At 41.9% G+C, this 21,328-nt stretch overlaps 1 protein-coding gene across 1 annotated transcript in view; it reads right to left on the bottom strand.

Annotated features, from left to right (window-relative positions):
• The window catches only part of TMTC2 (transmembrane O-mannosyltransferase targeting cadherins 2), a 624,329-nt gene that overhangs the window by 134,623 nt on the left and 468,378 nt on the right, over positions 1 to 21,328 (bottom strand). Inside the window, exon 8 of the mRNA XM_085652968.1 lies at positions 15,372 to 15,493. Coding sequence (XP_085509094.1) covers positions 15,372 to 15,493 — 122 coding nt within the window. The remainder of the gene's footprint in view (positions 1 to 15,371; positions 15,494 to 21,328) is intronic.

The raw sequence follows: 21,328 nt of genomic DNA on the forward strand, positions 1-21,328 counted from the left end.
GGGTAGGGACATGGACTTGGATAACAGAGGACAGGAGGGACATGGAGAGGTGCACCAAACTGACCCTGCAGGGCAGGCATCAGGGTTTGCAGCAGCACAATACACCACACAGGGCATGCGGGACGGGAGTGCAGCACAACAATCCATAGAAAGCAGGAGGGAGGGGACAGGACCATGCACATGGACAACAGAGAACAGAGGGGCAAGAGGCAGGACCATAATGGACAGACAGGAGAGAAAGCTGCAGCATAACAGACCATAAAGGGCAGGAGGGATGGATCAGGGGCATTACAATGGAACAGACAAGCCAGGAGGGAGGGAGTAGGGGTCTGCACATGTAAACAGAGGGCTGGGGCCAAGGGGGCAGGGCAGGAGCAGCAAGAAAGCCATGGAGGTCAGGCAGGATGGGCACTAGAAGCAAGACACACCATGAAGAGCAACAGTGAAACTGTGATGGCATACACACAGACCATGGAGGGAAGGTGGGAGGGGTTCAGGGGCAGCTAACTGACCACACAGGGAAGGTGGGAGGGGCCATGGCAGCACAGAAGACCATGCATGGCAAGTGGGAGGGTTAGTGGTAGCACAATGGCTATGATGGGCAAGAAGGAGGGTGCAGGGGCATGCACAAAGGACGATGGAGGATAGAAGGAAGGGTCAGGACCTGTGGACAGACAAGAAAGTTCAGGGGAAGGGGCCTCACAACAGACCGCACGGGGCAGGCAGGAGAAGCAGTTGCAGCACAACAGACCAGGGAGGGCAGAAGGGTGTGGCAGTACAATGGACCATGTAGGACAGGAGGAAGAGGATAGGGGCATGGCATGTGGACAGGCAGGGTGGAGGTGGCAGGGACAGGTTACAGTCATCTGACAATGCTAGGCAGGTGGGAGGGGAGTGGCAGCTCAACAGAACACTCAGAGTAGATAGGAGTGGCAGGTCCATGGAACATGGCGGGCAAAAAGGATGGAGCAGGGGCATACACAAAGACATCGGAGGGCAGGGGGAAGGAGAATAGGGGCAGCAAGCTAAGCACAGAGTTTAAGCAGGAGGTCAATGATGGGGCATAGAATTGGGCAATGGAGGGCAGGAGGAGTGGACTGGTACATCATACTAAATTTAGGGCAGTGGCAGCACATCAGACCATGCATGGCAGGAGGGAGGAGGCTAGTCCATGGATTCACACAACAGAGGATAGGGAGGAGGGGGATGGGGCAGCAAGCTAACTGTTCAGAGAAGGCGGGTATTAGGAACTTTATTGTTTTTAAAACGTGTGTCTGTGCGAACTACTTAAAATATGAACAAGTATGCAGCATAATCTCACTTTTATTCAGGAAGAAGAGGACGTTTGTGACTGTGACTCCGGGCTCACTTGGCAGAAACACCCCCTGACCCTCCACCCCCTATCGCAAAATGTAATGCCCGTGAAAAGGGTAGGTGAACACAGTGTTATATAGAACATAGTCCTGAGAGCACGATTGAAAATGAAAACTAGATATAGTGTATGGTATAAACTATGCACCAAAAAGTGTGATATAAGATGAACCGGGCGTGAAATATAATATGCAATACATTGTGCGCAATGACAGATTCATTGGAGAGCGCGAGATAGCACAGGCACTAGCGCGTGCTATGCGATATACACCTTGGAGTGTATAATGCACAGGGCAGTGTTGTGTAACCTAACTAGTCTCTAAAGTTGTAATATAAAATATGTGCTGGGGAGTGTAACGTTGCATATGCACTGTGACAAAGATATGGATCCCAGATTGTAATATGTATGGCATAGCACTGTGCGTTATAACATAGGCATCGAGGAAGGCACGTTAGATGGGGCAATATAACCTGTGCGAAGACAAGTGTGGCATGACATATTCACGGGGTGGTGTTACAGTGCACATGGGCTAGAGAGTGTCATAGCATATGCACTAGCTAGTGGAATACAACACAGAGGTGTGTGGCACTTAGCAGGCGATGGTGGGTGTAACACAGCATTGGGCTCTGCCAGGAGCGCGCTGTGACTCTCAAGTGATGTTCGTCCCCTTTCCAGAGAGTAAAATAAAAAGTATTACACATCCGGCAGTGGATGTGTGTTTTATTAACCGTGAGGGGGGTTTCTTGCATAGTTTTGGTCGAATTTTTGTCGAATCCCCTTTGAATGGCTTGGTGTGCATGTGTATTAAATGTGCCCGTCAATAGCTACCCATGTTTGTATAAATAAACGACAAGGGTGTCTACCGGGATTAGGCACGGTAGGGCATCAGACATGTCAGAGCTTCACTAGTGGTGTAAATACATTCCACGTGGATTCATTGTATGCATAGTCGCCTTTTAATGAATATCACGCAAATCGTCATGGTGATAGGTACGTACGGTTTGTCCAGCATGTCCTAGGTGTGTCTATAAATATATATTTTTTAAAAATAATAAAAAACAGTGGCCGGCCCTGGGGATTGGGGTCAAAAAAATATAATTAGGAGACAGGCCCTGGGGGATGGGGTCATTAGGGCCAATAAATTAGAATAAGAAGGGGAACCACACAGCCCCCCTTCTTAAAAAATTAAAATAAATAAAAGACTGGCATCATGCCGGAGGCCACGCCCCCTCCTTGCAGCACTCTGCAAACGCGCCCCCTGGCGAGTTGTAAGTTGGGGAATTAATTCCTCTTCAATACTGAGGGTCCCTGAGGGCCAACTAGCCCAACAGGCATCTCCAGTATGCACCAGGGAGCTGCGCTGCAGACAGGTGTTCTGAGGCCAAGCCCCTTTTTACACCTCTCTGTACCGCAGCTCTGTGGCGCTTACTGGAGGTACCTAGTGGTCTAGTTTGACCCTAGGGACCCTTAGGATTCAAGGGGACTTAATCTCTCAACTTAGAACAGCCACAGGGCGCGTTTACACAGTGGTGAAGGGAGGGGACGGGGCCTGAGGTGACGTGTGCAAACACGCACTATGGCACGTTTTAAATTGGGGATATCATTTTCCTTCAATACTGAGGGCCCCTGGGGGCTAACTAGCCCACCAAGTGCTTCCAGTAAGCGCCACTGAGCTGCATTGCAGAGAGGTGGTCCAGGCCGTGCCACTTTTTACACCTCTCTGCAACGCAGCTCTGTGGCACTTACTGGAGGTACCTAGTGGGCTAGTTGGACCCTAGGGACCCTCAGGATTCAAATTAACTTAATCTCCCAACTAAAAACGGACACAGGGCGTGTTTACACAGTGGTGAAGGGAGGGGACGGGGTCTGAGTTAACGTGTGCAAAAACGCCCTGTGGCCTGTTTTAAGAGGTAGTTTTAATCCCCCTGCCCTATTATATACTAGCGGCTTACAGAGGAGGTCATCCTAATCACAGGGGGACCCCAACGCATAATGTTCCCTAGTGTATGTAGGTGTTTTCACTGTATTCTGAGTGTCTATTAACATAGCACTGGCTCTAGGACTGGTTAGTCAGACTCAGTTACCACCAGTATCCGTCTGAAAAAGTTGAGGGTACAGGATGATTTTGCAACAAGGCTTCTTTCTGCTCTTCTTTTTGTTCTTTCTGCACGTTATCCTTCTTCCTGCACTTTTCTTCGTCTTTGAGGACTTCTGTTGCTTCTTTCTGCACTTTTTTTTCTTTCTGTGCATTTTTTCTTCTTTCTTCACATGTCCTATCTCTGTAGGCATAGTTAGAAATTAGCATTTAAAAAACCTTTGAAATTCACAGAAAAAACCATAGGTTTCAGGCACGTTATAGTTGGGAATTAGCATTTAAAAAACCTCAGAAATTCACTGAAAAAACCATAGGTTTCAGGGGTGTTATAGTTAGCTGGACTTTTCACTTGTACAAAACCATTGGAATTCCCCCGTTATAGTTAGTTCAGCTAACTATAACTCGCGCGCTCGCAATGCACTGCTGATGACGTCACATATTACATCACTCATGACATGGTCAGTGACATCACTCATGACATCACTGATGACATCTCACATGACATCACTGATGACATCACTGATGACATCATCCTTGTGATAGAGTGGCAGACCTCCTCTCACCCTAATATAACCTTTGATACACACATTCAAAAATAGAGACTAAACTTTTCAAAACAATGGACATACCAATACCAGTAACAACAACCTCTTCAGTAATTCTAAGATCCACATACACATCCACTCATTCACCAACAGTCCTATACAGTCACTCATACATGTATTCACTCATCATATGTACTCATACACCTATACATCCTGTTACACAATGCCACTCATCCATAGAGTTACTCACACACATAGTCACTCATGCTAATAAAGAATCAAACATACATTTATTTGCATATACAGTTATACACACACCACCACACTTACTTCTACGGAAACTTACACATACTTAGTCTTTTAAACAATCACTTATAGAAACACATACTTATTCATACAGGAACTCTTTCAATCTCTCACTCTCACATATACTCACTTATATACACCAATAGTCACATATACTAGTTTAAAACATATGTATTTACTCATAAAGACACTATTGAGACAGTCATTCACTCACTAACACACCCATACACACACTCATCCACCCATACAGTCCTGCACACATGCTGTCTTCAACACATACAAAGAGTGAGTCACTCATTCATGCACCTATGCACTACGTAATACCCCCCACCGAACCATGCAGACACTCAGGCTGATACTCAAAAAACCAACTAATAACCTATATAGACACCCATGTAGCTACTCACCAACCCATGCAGCCACTTATACACAAAGTGAGAGACTGATACAGATATTTACATATTTAAACATTACTCACTAAGCCATGTATTCACTATGATACACTTAATCAGTCAGTTACACAATCAATTTTTCAAAAACAAATCATCCATTTAGACACTTATATACCCATTTATTCTTCCATCGACCTTGAGATATACATATATAAAACATATTTAATTTTCAGAAAAACACACATTCACTGGATGATGTCATCAGTGATGTCATTTGAGATGTCATCAGTGATGTCATGAGTGATGTCACTGACCATGTCATGAGTGATGTAATATGTGACGTCATCAGCAGTGCATTGCGGGCGCGCGAGTTATAGTTAGCTGAACTAACTATAACGGGGGAATTCCAATGGTTTTGTACAAGTGAAAAGTCCAGCTAACTATAACACCCCTGAAACCTATGGTTTTTTCAGTGAATTTCTGAGGTTTTTTAAATGCTAATTCCTAACTATAACGTGCCTGAAACCTATGGTTTTTTCTGTGTATATATATATATATATCAAAAAAGTCGCTCCCCACGTAGCCCCGGGAAGCAAAGGCGGCACTCCAACTGGAAACCAATCATCTTTATTTTATCGTGGCAACATGGACAAACTGCCTCCCCAACGCGTTTCAGCATACAGCCTTTGTCAAGGGTTCCGGCGGCAAAGATGGCTACTCGGACTGCCACAGGAAAGTTCATTATAATCAAATTGCTCGATGAAAACAATTGCATCCTGGGCCGAGTAGTTCCACCACAACGCCCATTGGAGCTATGATTGTTGTGGTGGAACTACTCGGCCCAGGATGCAATTGTTTTCATCGAGCAATTTGATTGGAGGACTATATAATGAACTTTCCTGTGGCAGTCCGAGTAGCCATCTTTGCCGCCGGAACCCTTGACAAAGGCTGTATGCTGAAACGCGTTGGGGAGGCAGTTTGTCCATGTTGCCACGATAAAATAAAGTTGATTGGTTTCCAGTTGGAGTGCCGCCTTTGCTTCCCGGGGCTACGTGGGGAGCGACTTTTTTGATATATATATATATATATATATATATATATATAGACTTCAAAGCATTCACAGGCTTCCAGCACGCGGCGAGAATGAATGTACAAACTCCTCTTCGTTGGTGAATAGAGATTTTTTAATACTCCCTTCTGCCTGCCATGACGCGTTTCGTCCGGTAAAACGGCCTTGATCACATGAGGCTGTCTTTGCGAGAGACATTTTTAAAGTAGCAGCACCCATGTCACATGATATATAGACATAGAAGATATACTGTGTTAAACAATTAATTCTCCTGCAGAAAAAAGATTTTATATGCTAAAACGATTACAGGTCTGCATAATGTACTTGTTTTAAAACAGTGTATAAAACAAATAATTAACATACATCCTTAAAAAATATATAGGTGGTGTGGTAAAAGCATGAATGCTGTTAACATGATAATTACAGTACTAGTAATCATAAATAACTGCATAAATTGCTGAATGCCTTAAAATTGATTACACTTTACTGTATAATTTAACTGAGAAAGTTCACGAGAATGGGCAATATGTAAATATCATAATGATATAAATATGTTACTCGCCCTATCCTGCTATCTAAAACAATCTAGTTAAGTCAAGTGTTGGGTACCTTGTAATACTGGTAGACAGAGCAAAACTGTAGGGCCAATTCATGTTGCTGCATAAACGCAAATTGCGGGAATTGGTCACCTGTCTGATGCAGTGTGTCCAGATGATAGTAAGGAGTAAAAGAGGTACCATGAAAATTGAACACTCCAAATATAATTATAGGATGGGTAAAAACTGCAGTTAAAAAAACTTGTTAATAAAAATGTATATCAGTATATATATGTATATGTATATATATCCAATCACTGAGTGCTCCTGCTGGAAGCCGGAGTCCCGTGGGAGGTGGCGCAAGAGTCGGCAGAGCAGCCCATAATCCAATTAATACGATCAAGCCGATGTGCGAAACGCGTCACGTTGATTTATGAAGGAATAAATCACTGGTTTTCCTGATCCCGTCTGTTGTTTCTGAGAGCGCAAGAGACTGCCTTTATCGTATTAATATATATATATATATACACATACATACTGTTTCATTCATACATACTGTTACTCTTTCAGACATTGAGACTCTCACCTTGACCATATAGCCTTTATGACACTACCTCTTGTATTTGATATTTGTCGGTAACCTCTGGGGTATTTTTGTTTGGATCATCATGCGGCATTCTGGGAGTGGTAGTCCTTTGATTCATCCCGGTGGCTGGTGAAAGCATTTATGCGGCTATTTCACACTGTGTGTATAATCAAACACCGGGTGGGAACTATAATTACCCTGATTTTAATCGTCTTGCCAATTGCTATTGGATCGTGACCTTCCATAACACCTTAGGAGTCATCACGGCATGCTAAACGGAGGTTAGAGGTCGCTCAATGACGAAGCTGTGAGCATTGGCGATATACATTTTAGGGCTGAGACGGTCTCCATTGAACAATTGAATGACTTTAAGCAGTAGTATTTCCTAAACTGTTATATGTTTCCGTTTTTATATGTGCAGGCGGTACGAGATAAAACAGTTTGGCGCTACATATATACTTGTAAAATATTCCCACTAGAACGGCAAAAATACATTCTCTGCAACGTAATTTATTAAACGTAAATTATTTATGTCAGCAATTACAACGGTAAATAACACAAGCTGTTTAATAGTTGCATTGTGCTAATTTTGAATTTCATATTTGCTTTACCAGTAATTATGACATGTTGCTGCAGATTACATCAATTGGCTCTATTGGTGATGTACTCTGTGGACTTACTTGAGGGTATGTCTTCTATGTTAATTATGCATTTGAGTGGGATGCACTATATATGAAGTGTGTGATAGGGTGCCAAATAGATTGACAAAGGCTTCTAAAGCCGAAACGTGTCTCTTACCTCATGGGTTGAGGGGGTCCTGAATGAATAAATGGATGCCGTACCCTGACAGCCTCGTGTCCGTGCCTCCTTCTATGGTTCACTCTGTGGGAGTTGGTTGATATATATATATATATTACCTACTGGCGGTCGCCAGTAGGTAGTTATAGTTAGGACCCTGTTTCCATAGGAAAACCGCAACATTCTATTTTGAATAACTTTGGCGCCGGTCGACGAATCCTCGCGAAATTTTCAAAATAGGTGGGGCGCTGCGCTCCGCTCCTACCCTGAAAGTCTCGGGGGGATTCGTCAAGCGGGGGCTGAGATAAAAGGGGGGTCCCAAAACGCGTTTTTCCCATGCATTTTTTCATAGGACCTTTAGACACAGCTACAGCCCGAACGGCTGAACAGAGTTCCTTGAAATTTGGCAGAGAGGTAGTCTACAGGTCAAGGGAGTGCCTTTTGTAGGTTTGGTGTAAATCTGTTCAGTAGATTCTGAGAAAATAGCCTTTAAATCAATACATATATCTGAGCCAGCTTACGGTGCGCTTACGGTGCACTTACCGAACGCGTACGGTGACGTGCGCGAGCGCGATTCTGATTGGCTGTTCGATCTAAGTAAACATTCGAATCGGTCGAAACCAGGAAGCGGCGGCCGCCATTTTCTCTCTCGCACTCTGAGGGGGGCAGCATAAACAAAGTCAAAAAACATCTAAAGGGGTAGTATATTTAGTTCTTAACCACCCAGCATCGATATAGGTGTCCCCCAAAAACCCCCAAGGCCAAAAAAACAATTTAAATTTTTTTCGAAAAATCACCGATTACGCTTACCATACGCGTACGGTTAAAATTATTTTTAAAAAAATAATTATCCACACTTTCCCCACCCCGTGTGCAAATGGTGCCCGAAGGGCAACATTTGTGCATGGCATATAATAATCATGGAAACTAAAAATGAATACCTTTCACAACGAAGCACATAATATGTCCCCCATGTGCGCAGGGTGCGCGAAGCGCAACGTGCGTACATGGTCCATCCTGCGTAACGTGGGCACGCGGTGCGTGCAGCGCACCGCGTGACCACCGTGCGTGCACGGCACTAACTGCGTAAAATCGCCGATTATGCTTACCGTACGCGTACGGTTAAAATTATTAAAAAAACAAAAATTATCCACACTTTCCCCACCCCGTGTGCAAATGGTGCCCAAAGGGCACCATTTGTGCATGGCAGATAATTATCAAGAAAACTAAAAATGAATACCTTTCACAACGAAGCACATAATATGTCCCCCATGTGCGCACGGTGTGCGAAGCGCATCGTGCGTACATGGCCCATCCCGCGTAACGTGGGCACGCGGTGCGCGCAGCGCACAGCGTGACCACCGTGCGTGCACGGCACTAACTGCGTAAAGTGGGCGCGCGGTGCGCGCAGCGCACCGCGTGACCACCGTGCGTGCACGGCACTAACTGCGTAAAGTGGGCGCGCGGTGTGCGCATGGAACGAATTGCGTTAACTGGGCGCGCACGCCACGAATGGCGTAAAGTAACTTAGCATTTAAAAAACCGTACAAATTCACTGAAAAAACCATAGGTTTCACACACGTTATAGTTAGGAATTAGCATTTAAAAAACCTTGCAAATTCACTGAAAAAACCATAGGTTTCACACAAGTTATAGTTAGCTGTACATTTCACTCGTAAAAAACCAATGAAATTCCCCCGTTATAGTTAGTGCAGGCAACTATAACTTACGCGACCGCAATCCTCTGCTGATGACATGTGTGTCTTTATGAAAAAAAAATATTTGTAGTATATGTATAGCTAAAATTTAATAGAAGAAGACATGGGCAAATAAGTGTCTAAATACAGTATTAGCATCAGCAGAGGATTGCGGTCGGGTGAGTTATAGTTGCCTGCACTAACTATAACGGGGGAATTTCATTGGTTTTTTACGAGTGAAATGTACAGCTAACTATAACTTGTGTGAAACCTATGGTTTTTTCAGTGAATTTGCAAGGTTTTTTAAATGCTAATTCCTAACTATAACGTGTGTGAAACCTATGGTTTTTTCAGTGAATTTGTACGGTTTTTTAAATGCTAATTCCTAACTATAACTTGTGTGAAACCTATGGTTTTTTCAGTGAATATATATATACACATAGATACACACATACATATATATACACAAATATACACACACACTATGCCAGATGCGATCATTTCTACTTTTTAACAACTTATATGTTAAGTCCAAATACCATGTGTTTCGACAGAGCAAAACAGATGGTCTGACTACAAATACCAGAAGACCAGCAACAATGTTCCATATTACAATATAAACCGTCACTGGTATCTCGATACGTCTTGAAGGGATGGTGTGGTTTTTTTTTTTTTTAACCTGCTCATTCACGAGAGACTTGTAATGTGCCCTAAAATGACCACAGTGTACAAATAAGTTGTGCATCAAACGTTCCAAAACAACATCTGATGAGAATGTTCAAGTATTTGAAATTTTACCCATTTGGGCGGCAGTGCCAGATCACCAACCAGGAGGATGCCACCTGCTACCAGGCAGCCATCATTGGCAACCACCCCTTGTCTATTTGAGCCGGCAAACCCAAAAGCATGCAAAAGAAAAGTGTGACCATAAGAGATCGCAACATTAATGCCCAATCCCATCACGCACAGTCAGTTCTAACCTGCCATTCCCTTCTGCAAAGTTTAAACCTTCTCAATGGAAAGCTGTCAAAAATTGAAGAGGAGGGGGGACAAGAAGCTCTAAAACGACTGCTTTTTTGTGAAAAAAGTGAGGTGATTATGAGATGGAACTACTGGAAGGGGATAAGGTGCTGGAGGTAGGATAATACTGCGAAATTGAAATTAACACTTAGGAGACTGATTGTATGAAATCTTCAGGCAGAAATGGAGATCGCCTTTCAGAAAGGGAAATATGTGCAAGATCAGTGTATGCCTGCAGGATAGAAAAATGGAAACAGAAGTATCATCATCTAAAACTGAAGGGGTGGAATAGATATAGAATGGTAAGAGATAACTGGCTCATACCTGTCTCCATCACAGTTTTTACTTCTACACTCCTCCCATCACTTAGTATATCAAGCGGGTGTTGAAAAAAGGATGGTGTGTTGGAAGGAAGTAGGGAATGAAACAGATGGAAAGGCCTAGTAAGAGCCTGGTAGAAACGAGAGGGAATAATTATATATCAATATGGACCAGGGTGGAACAACTACTATTGCCTCATCCCAATTCCAAAACACATTATGATTAATTGATGTATGAATTTTCACAAAAGATGCTTTAAAACGAACAGAATATGCAAAGAATATCTAGAGTAAGAGGTTACAACAATCAGACATGGGGAGGGTTGAACAGAAATCAGCAGTGCACTAGGTTATGAAATTTGTGAATGCTGGGGCCATGTTGTCATAGAAAGTTCTGGGCAGAGCATGACAGAATTTAGTCTGGCTGATAGGAAGGCAAGGAACATGTGCTGGTGAAACATGGACAAAGGGAAAAGCAGACATTCTGGAAGGGTTTAAGAATACAAAGTGGAAAGCCACAGAAGTTGTGCTGACGTTTGATGCATAAATGTTGGTGTCGTGAGAAAACGGGTTGACTAGTCAAATGTAAAGACTGTGTTCCATAGGGAGACATTGCCGAGGGAGAGGAAGTGGTAGCAGAGCATCGAGGGCTGGGGAGGGCCTGCTGTCAGTGCAATGGGCGTCAACTTGGTTGAGCACCAGAATACTAGGAATGTTCACACAACCTTACAGGAATACTGTTGTCCACCCCTGCCCTCAGAATACCCCTTCCTCCGGACAACCTTCTTCCTCACGAAACACCAGAGGGAACAGAGATACAATGTGCCTGGCCTGCGGGTACCTCGGGTCATCCGTCACTCAGCCAGGTCCACCCAGGTCACATTCTAATGAAGTCACAAGTGCTCACTGTAAAACCAGGCCAACAACTCCACCTTGTCTCACCAACAGATCCCAAGGAAGTACACATTCACTAAGGGGGTGGGGCAGTGCGAGATTATGTGCACAGAAAGGGGCTGACACAAAGCAGCTCTACCATGCTAAGTGGTGGAGCAGCACGAAAGGAACCAGCGGGCTGAGGAGCAAAGCAACAAAGAAACATCTGCCAGAGAGGACAGGTCAACACGAGGCTTGGAAGCATTGTTGTGATGGATTGTGTGGGTGCCAGAGACTCACTGACTCAGTATTCGGTGTGAAAAGAGTGAGCTGAAGGTGTTGTGCTGGGTGTGGCCACTCAAGAGGGCAGAACAGGCACTTGCACAGGTCCTCTGTGGAGCGTTACCAAAGAGATGCACACATAAAGGGATTGCAGCATTAAGAAGGGTTTTCCTGGCACACGGCAGCCTCATCACATTTTAACGCAGCAGCCATATTAGGTGACAGGAAACACTCTAACAGCCAATATGATTGTAATACAAGCACTCTTTCAGAGGAAGCACGCAACTTCTGGCCAAATTGTGCAAACATGACTCCCAACATGGGTGTGGAGCCAAAGACCCTCTCTAATAGACCTGAAAGCTCTTTTTAAGTTGATAACAATAAGGTCAGGTGACAGCTGTGCTGCCAAGCTAGACCTAAAAAGGGCAGGCAAAGCAAGTTTCTTCACTATGCTCTGATAATCATGAAAATAAAATGGAGTAATGCAGAGACGTGGGTCCTGTGCTCACTGTGCCATTGGATTCAAGTTAGGCTGGCTGACGAGGGGTGACACCCCGAAACCGGTCCCAGGATGGTTGTTTTCGGCCAGAGGACCTGGCTTGGCAGTTCGGGCTGGACTGTTCCCATGAGCAGCAGGGTCAAGACTGACTTGCATATATCTAGGTACAAACTGGGGTGGCATGGTGAGCAAAAGAATGATGAATTTAACCCAGATTTCTTGACTGGCGGTGAATGCTTGATTTGTTCAGCATTCCGTCTATCATTTGGTTACGCAGCATATAACTAGATGTGGACAACACGTTCTTTGCAAGACTACTTCTATCAGCATTAGAAATCTTGACCTAAAAAAGACAAATTATCACCTTTACCCATGTAAGTTCCCAAAAAGGGTGTAGTGGATAACTTCATGGGACTGGGGACATTGGCACTACTTAGCAAACATCACAAACAAAACCTTTACATTTGTTTTGCTGATTACAGCACCACCATCGATAGTGGGCAGATGTGGACAAAAAGGTATGGCTTGGGTAATGATGAGGGACATTTAAACTTGATAAGACCACTCCATGAAGGAACCTGGGTCAGATATAAATGTAATAATAGGAGGGGCTTTTCACAAAACAAATATGTAAATAATGGTTGAAGACAAGGCTGCATTTTAGCACCCTTCTTATTTTTTATTTATTTGGCTTATTTACCACACGGTTTAAATGGCCCTTGCTGTCATTCACCACTGCTTGATAATAGATTAATCTGTAGCCTAACACCAATTTATTACTTTGAACACAACAACTTAACTGCAAACACCTTCAACCAAATTAGCTATTTACAAGCCTGAAAATAAGTTTATAATTTACCTAAAGAAAACTAACTTTGATATTTAATGCACTCTCAAATTGGAACTTAAGCATTGCACCTAAATAATAAAGAAATTTGAACCAATGTCCCCGTGCTGGTATTTGAGACAGATTATGGATGCATGCTTCACATCACATGAAACAGTCATTTAAAGTCAGGGTGTGCTTTGGTGGTACATAGTTTCAAGAGATTCAACAGACTATTTTGCATTTTAAACCAATACAATTCTAATATAGAGGCTATTGATTTTGCTGCTCTCAACATGGACTTTTGTATATTTTCGCTTCAAAACTAACGGGATCATTTTGATTCTTGAGGTAAGAGTCTCCTCAACCCCATCTCCAGATGGGACTGGGGCTGGCAGCGCCCTCTGTTTCTGTAGATCAACCAACAGGTTTCAATATTTTTAAATGCTGTTGGGTCAGAGAGTGGCTTATTAAAAAATATACCATGTTATTAACTTACCAATGGTCTAGTGGAGAGATTCCAGTGGTCAGCATTAAGCAATACAGCGATTAGCTTAGCAAGGCTGATGGCAACTGGCAGGATTTTCTATGTTTATCTACCTGCAGTTTAATCTCAATTTAAAGCACATTCTAGTGAATGTCCCTTTATAACTTCCTACCAGCAGTGTGCTATTGAGAAATATATAAGAGTTTTGAGAATAATTTTTCAGTGAACAAGTGTTGGGCTTGTGTAGTGTTTTATATAAAGTGTCCTGCTCAGAGAGTGTGTGTTTGTCATGGCACTGAGTGCTCATGTGAGCTTAGAGACACCCCAGCTGTGGGTGTATCTGGCTAGTGATGTAGGTATGTATGTGGTACATCTTGCCTAAGGTGTCCTGAAGTGTCAATATGGAACAATTCAGACAATCCTAAAAGATTCTGTTAATTTGCTTATATGACTATCATTATGTTACAATGCATATATAAAGAAATTAGTTAGGCGCATTCAAATTAGTCTACAGAGATATTCTGCTTTTGCTAGGTGTACACTATACAGATACCAAAACATACATATATACAGCCAGTTGTCTTGTATTAGATAACATACTTGTTTTTCTATTTGTTTAAGATATATAATATCATAATTGAACACTGTATATGAAATTGGATTTTTCAAAGTATTTGCAGAACGTATTGATTTGTACTCTCAGAGAAACGGTATTGTATAATGATTTGGCTAAGAGATTCAATTAATAAACAGTGTTACAGTGTCTGAGTTTCTTGAGTATGCACATGATCTTTCAATCTAAATATTAAAGTACAGTACTTCTATTGTGTTTCTTGCACCACTGTAGAGTGAAGGTACTAATGTGGAATATACGGTGCTAAAGAAAGCGTGAGTGTATCGGATGGAAGAATGAATGGAGATTGTGAAAATCCGTTTCTTTATCTGAATGGTGTATCACGGATCTACAGCATCAAAGTATGATCCAGATAGGTTCTGTGTCTGAGAGGTGAGAGAACAGATGAGGTATGTGAAAATAGTTTTGTAATTTTTCCTAGGCAGCTTCAAGGTCCTGCTGTGATTTCCCAAGCAAGTTACATGGAAAGGACAGAGCTACACTCAGTTGTGACTTGTGAGAGAGAATAATATGAGCTGTCCACCCAGATGTGAGACACCAAAAAAACTAGAAGCATACCAGATTTCCCAAAAATTCTGTATCTGTAGTGTATGCTATTGGATATCGACCCAGATGTAGAAGGAGTAAAATGCACTAACACCAGTGCTGAATTTGAGCCGGTGAGGCACACCGGCACTCATTTCAGGAGACCAGCACTTTTTTGCCCCAATTACATATTTCCGAAGGGCAAGAGAGGGATAAACATACAAACAGGAAAGAAGGAGGAAGGGCAAGATGGAAAAAACGTCACCAAGGGAGAAAGCAGGAACCTAGAAGAGTGAGATAAAGGGGCAGGAAGTGTCTGGCAGTGGATTGAATATTAAGTATTCTACGCATTGACATAAAATAGTGCAGATTGCAGGGCTTCTGAGCAGCACTTTGGGCACTGGCACTCATTATTTTACAACTTAAGCACTGACTAACACCACTGTTTTTTTCCATGTGATTTCACAGCAAATTATCTATTTCTGGTGCAGGATGTCTGGTTAACTCACCGTTAATGTCAGGAGTTTCCCATAAGTGAGATGCGCAGGGATATGATCTGGTTTTGATCGTAGGGATTCCACATACCAGTGCTCTGCTTCTGAAACCTTGTTCTGTCTCATATATGCTTCTCCTACAAACACAAAAAGATGAAGGCATTTGGTTAGAAGATGCATCATTTTTCACATGTTTAAAATTTGCAACCAATGCCCAAAGCATTAAACCACCTTCCTTGATGTCGTACACTTTTCACGTCACCTATGGTTGATTGTAAACTGCTTAGCAATCCTTACAATAAAATAAAATCGAGTTCTACTATCTGTGGACCGAATGGGAGCAATATGAGAGGAATTAAAGCTTACATTTAAAAATATAAAGAGATGACTAGTTTGCGACTTATTAAAGTACAGAATTTGGGACCTGTCTAGAATGAACTTTGCTAAATCGGACATAAACTGTACCCTTCCTTTTATTTATTTTTTTATAAAATATATAACACTAACTAAGCTATTTAACGGAGTTGAGATTTACAATCCAAAATATTCTTATAAGGTTAAGGCATTGTCTTTTATGTGATATGTGCGTACATGTGCAGTCTGTGGTCTATGTGGATGCGAGCAAAAAAGTAGGCCAAAGAAGGACCAAAAGTTGTGATAAAATGGTGCAATTGTCAAAGATTGCAATTCTCAACACGTGGCGCCATGACAACGGTGTGCTGAAGAGGTTTTGTGGTTTATTACATAGAAAGCAATCAAGTCATCCAAGGCATTGTTGCTCTGGCCTCACTGGGCGGCACTTAGCCATGCCTGGACATTATCAGAGTTCAGAGTCATTAACGCCAGGAAGGCTTCTTGCTACTGAAACAATATTGTTGGTACCAAGGAGCATCAGTAACACTGCCAGCAATCATGTTTCCACAGTCAGAAAAATAATTAAGAATATAATTGACACACGTGGAAATGTGCTTTTGAAGGAAATGTGAGCTGGACAGTTTGAAGGAGAGATAGGTTTTTTTCAATAGTTCACATTAAGTGCAGTCCTTCTCTCTGTACTATGGTTCACAGTTTTTTGTAATTCTATGTTTTATTAAAAAAAACAATTTAAAAAAACAGGAATGCTTTGAAACAATTTTAGTGAGACAACAGATATTTAAAAAAAAGATTAACCAGCATCACAGAACTAATGGTATACATCTAAGTAGACCAATATTTTGCTGCATGTTACAAGCTTGCAGCACAACTACAGGTACTTTTAAAACAAAGAATAAGGTAGAAGTGGGAGTTGAGAAAATACAGTAGGAAAAGAGAAATTGAGGGGATAAAGTGTCACAGATGATGAAGTAGTTGAACTGCTGAATCCCTTAGTTGACACATAAAACTGATTTTGACACCTTTGAGAGAAAAATGACAAACATACACAACTGGTGTCCAAGAGAAACAGATCACAAAAAGACTTATCTACTGCATTGTAAAAGCATGTAGAAGAGTGTAGACTAGACGAAAAGGCTTGTTTTTAACACAGGTTCATGTTTCCTAAACTGCAATGGTGTGTTCGGTTAACGTGAAATAGAAATGTAAATGTGATGACTTGCGTGTTAGAGAGACTTCATTAACCGTTTTCCTTTGAAGAATAATGTATTTAAAGAAGTAATGAAAACTAATTGCTAATTAGATAAAGCTGTGAATGTTATAGAAGAGTTTTGATTTCAACTCTATCTTTGCTCATGTTAAAAGTGTGCACCAACAGAGAAAAAGAGAAACGGTGCTCCATGTTTATAATAATGCCAATTACTTTAAAACATCTATAGAATGATCTTCATACATGTACTGAGATTTACTAGAAATGACAACTATTTTAGATGTTGAAATGATTTTACACATTGGTACTTTGAAAATGTAGCAATGTGTCATAGTTACACGTGCTAATTCCACTGAAACAAAAATGCTTTATAAGTGTCATAAATTGAAGACACAAGTCTTGGATTACAGTGTATAATGCCCGTGGAGGGCAGTCTGTTACGGACTACATCCTCCTCAGATTTGGAGACTGGTCCAGATTTGAATATTCTAGGCATTTATGTAAAGTGGGAACTGACCACAACACTTAAGCTCTAGATGTCAAAGTGAACATATCCCACAAAACTAACGAACGACAAGGCCTGCACCGTACACCTGGGAAATCGGCAGTCAGGGTAAGATGGAAGCAGGCCCTGGAATCAAATACTGAACAATGGCAAAATGTGACATGCGCCAAGACCTTTTCTCAAACATGTATAGGGACCCACGGAAATTGAACGTCAGGTTACCAAGAACATTTGACCTCCCCATTATCACTAGTGTCAAAACACTTCTCCACTAACAAAAGAATTCACAATAAAATCGAGAGTACAGGGTGGTTTGATGAAGAATATAAGACCAAGAAAAAGATACTGAGCCAGACAAACTCATGGAAGCAATAAGTAGTTACAAACTACTGATAAAAAAATGAGAAGGAAGATGCCCTTCAAAATAAGTGGCTAATGCTAGAAAAAGCAGCACTCGATAAAGACCTATTGACACTCTGTTAGAAAACTGGCAAAGGTTTTTAAAAAGAAATCTCATAGAAGCCAAAATCTCACTGGACGGCTGGATACAACATTTCCTCTCAATATCTCAATCAACTGATTAATCACATACTCCCGACCTTTTACAATATTTCCGGGACCCCTCCCAACTCTACCAAAACAGAAAAAAGTTGCTCGAGGAAAGACTTTTACATAGTCCTATTCAAAGAAGAAAATCTGATTTGAGCAATGAAGGACCTAGCAAAGAGGAAAGTCCCAGTACAAAACATGATACCATAGAGGTTTTCAAGCAATGCCGGGTCAGGTGGCAACATATCTTAAAAGCAACATTTACTGAAAGAATTATGTGAAACGTATACCCTCAATCCTGGTGGAAAAGTTGAATTATTCCTCTGTACAAAAGGGTTCCAAATGGACTCTAAATTCTATAGGCCAATTAGCTGAATAGGCATTGTAAAAACTTTTCAAATTTGCTACTTAGGGGGATGGAAGTCTGGATTCTAAAGGAGAACATCTTAAATCCAAATGTGATGCCAGGGAAGGTCTGTCAACAACTGAACAAATACCTTGCTTCACACCAAACAAATACAGCACTGCCAAAAAGATACCACTATATGTAGTTTACCTGGACTTTTTTGGCTGCTTTTGACCTTTTACAGACTACTGAGAAAACTGCATGACATGGGCCTGGAGCTTTTCAGGTGATAATATGGTTTTATTATATTTACTTACCAAACACACAAAAAATCTACAGACATCAATGTATGAACCTACATTTATTAGTTAAATAAAGGTAGAAATATACTAGTTGCTCTCAATTGTCTTAAGGTTACATAAGATCTCATACGAAAAAGAAATATTGCATAAATACGAATGAAATGGTCATAAAAATAAGTACCATTAAAACAGGTATCCTTATAACACACTCCCATCAATTGATTTAAACAAGTAACAATGATATCCCTTCCTTGTTGTACAAAGCTCCCTACATGTAACTCCAAAGTACACACAGTTAAGCACTACTTGTTGCTGCGTGAAGGACAAACCAGCCGGCTCAGCCGAATAGCACACAGCATTTGTGCAAAAGCAAATCTTGCATAATGGTTGGCAGCCTTCTAGAGAATTCTACAACTAAAATTATAATACAGTACAAGAAGCAGAGGGCCAATTGTGTGAGATTCGAAAATATTTCTCTTCTTCCAATAATCTCTCTGATACAGGTTTAGCAGTACCGCTGAGATCCCCTATTTAAAATGAGGATCCTGAAGTTAAAAATATGGTTCAATTTTCTGGACCAGACATTTGTCAAAGTTAGAAAATGTTTTGTTTTTTCTTCTTCAAATCAGATTAGAACATATTGGTATGGTACAGATTCTGCATTTGGTAAGACTTCATACAAAGTTCTCTTTTCTCGTCAAACCATGGTTTTCTAAAAATTATGTGAATTGGTCCCAAGAAGAACAACGCAGGCATATTTGATGCATACGTGTGGCGCTGCTTCAATTTGAAACTCTGATGGAGTTCCAGCCACTCTGTTTCCACTGGACCATACGAGAAGGGGTGCATTATTTAACCCAGGCCGAGCTCTCTTTCCTAAATGAACTTCCCCTCTTATGCTACTTGATCTTTTGAATATCAGCCCTCGAGAGCTGTGGCTTGGACAAGATGGCCCTCACTATGAGCACCAGCTCTCTGAAGCTGGCCCAAGGTTTTTCCACTACCTACTGGTGTAACCCATATTGACGCGCTTGCTGGTGGAATGCTTACTTTGGGGCTGTTACCTCACCTCTAGAATGTGAACTCAAACTAAATATAATAGTCATTCCCAAAAGAAGATATCTATCCCCTCGTAGGGCGCAAGACCTGAAAGAGCATCTGAAATATGGGTGTAATCATTTATTTTCACATGCAGCAATAATTATCAAAGTAAACGCTCCATGTGGAAAAGTATTCTTGAGGAAATGTGAGCTGGAGGGGGCGTTGCAGGCGCTTTTCTGCAGGCCAGAACAATCGCACGCCTCTTCTCGGTCCCATTTGGTGGTCACAGAGTTTTCATGGGCCAGTTCCCAAGGGTGGGGTGGGGGGGGCTGAGTGGCTGAGAATGCAGCAGAAATCTCTTCCAAATGTAATCTCGCTTCCACATCATCCACGTGTGTGGCCCAGAAAAGACAACGTCTGACACAAACAGCTGTCACAAACAAATGAAACCACACATCTGCGATCCACATTTCAAGCAGTGTGACAGGCAAACCACGCAATCACACGCTATTTAGTATTAACACGTGGAACAAAAGTAGCCATTGATGCAACATTCTTGTTCCTTCGACGACGGACTGGAGCTGTATCATTTAACAAATGTCACCATTAGCAGGTTTGGATGAGCACTGGGCAGCGCCACAAGTGTAACTTTCACAGATTAATTGACATTTATGTTGGAAACTCAAGCCACCGGTTCTTGGTTTCGGTAAAGGACAGCTGTGTCTCCTACAGCAAACACACTGCTGTATGGACCCGGCACCAAACATGGCGGTTCGTGGCTACCGAGCCCTGTTCATACACCTTTCTAAGTGACATGTTTCTCAAATATTTTTCTTAGTTTCTTTATAGAAACACTCAATCTCTCTAGTTCTTCCCTATAAAGCGCACTAACACCAACATTGTGAAGTTGTGTGCTATAAAAATGCATAACAAACACGACTAAATACCTTCACTTATGGTATTGTGCAAAACTATGCAGTATGTTGAGATATTTACGTTCAGAAATGTGCAAGATGTACTTCAAAGGTTTTATCTCTTGTTGATTTGGATTTATAGCTGGTAAATTAGCCGTGATTATCGACCATAGTAGAACTGGGCAATAACTATGTTAAAAACTAATTGTATAAGCAAAATACGTCATTAGATCCATTACTAGTGGAAAACAAATGAGCATACTGATTCATGGGACCTTCAAATAATACCTTCCCAACCGCAGAGGGGATGTGAAGGGATCACAGAAAGAACGACCCTAAACTCATTGGGAAACTTTTGCAAAGAACATATTCAAGGCACTACCTCGTCCCCGCCTCCCGATTGGTAACAATGTAATTAGGGAGACAACTGTACATTCAATCAACCTCTTTGGCGGTGGGTAGGAAATAGTTTCAACGGAGTTGCATTGTGTTTTTTGTAACTCTATTACACTGGCCACTAGGGAGAGGGCTACTCGGCCTGCCTTGTGGATGGTTCAGTGTTTTCATGTGCTGCGCTTTTGGGGCCTACACAGAGGCATAAATAGAGGCCATTGTGCGCACCTACGTTGCTGCAGCAGGTATTTAATGCCTTGAGTAACTTTTGCAAAGAGGAAGTTCTAGGCACCATCTCTTTCCTGCCTCCCTTTGGTAAGAACTTTTATGGGAGACTATC

Source organism: Triturus cristatus, chromosome 4_1 (assembly GCF_964204655.1).
Source record: "Triturus cristatus chromosome 4_1, aTriCri1.1, whole genome shotgun sequence".
NCBI lineage: Eukaryota > Metazoa > Chordata > Amphibia > Caudata > Salamandridae > Triturus > Triturus cristatus.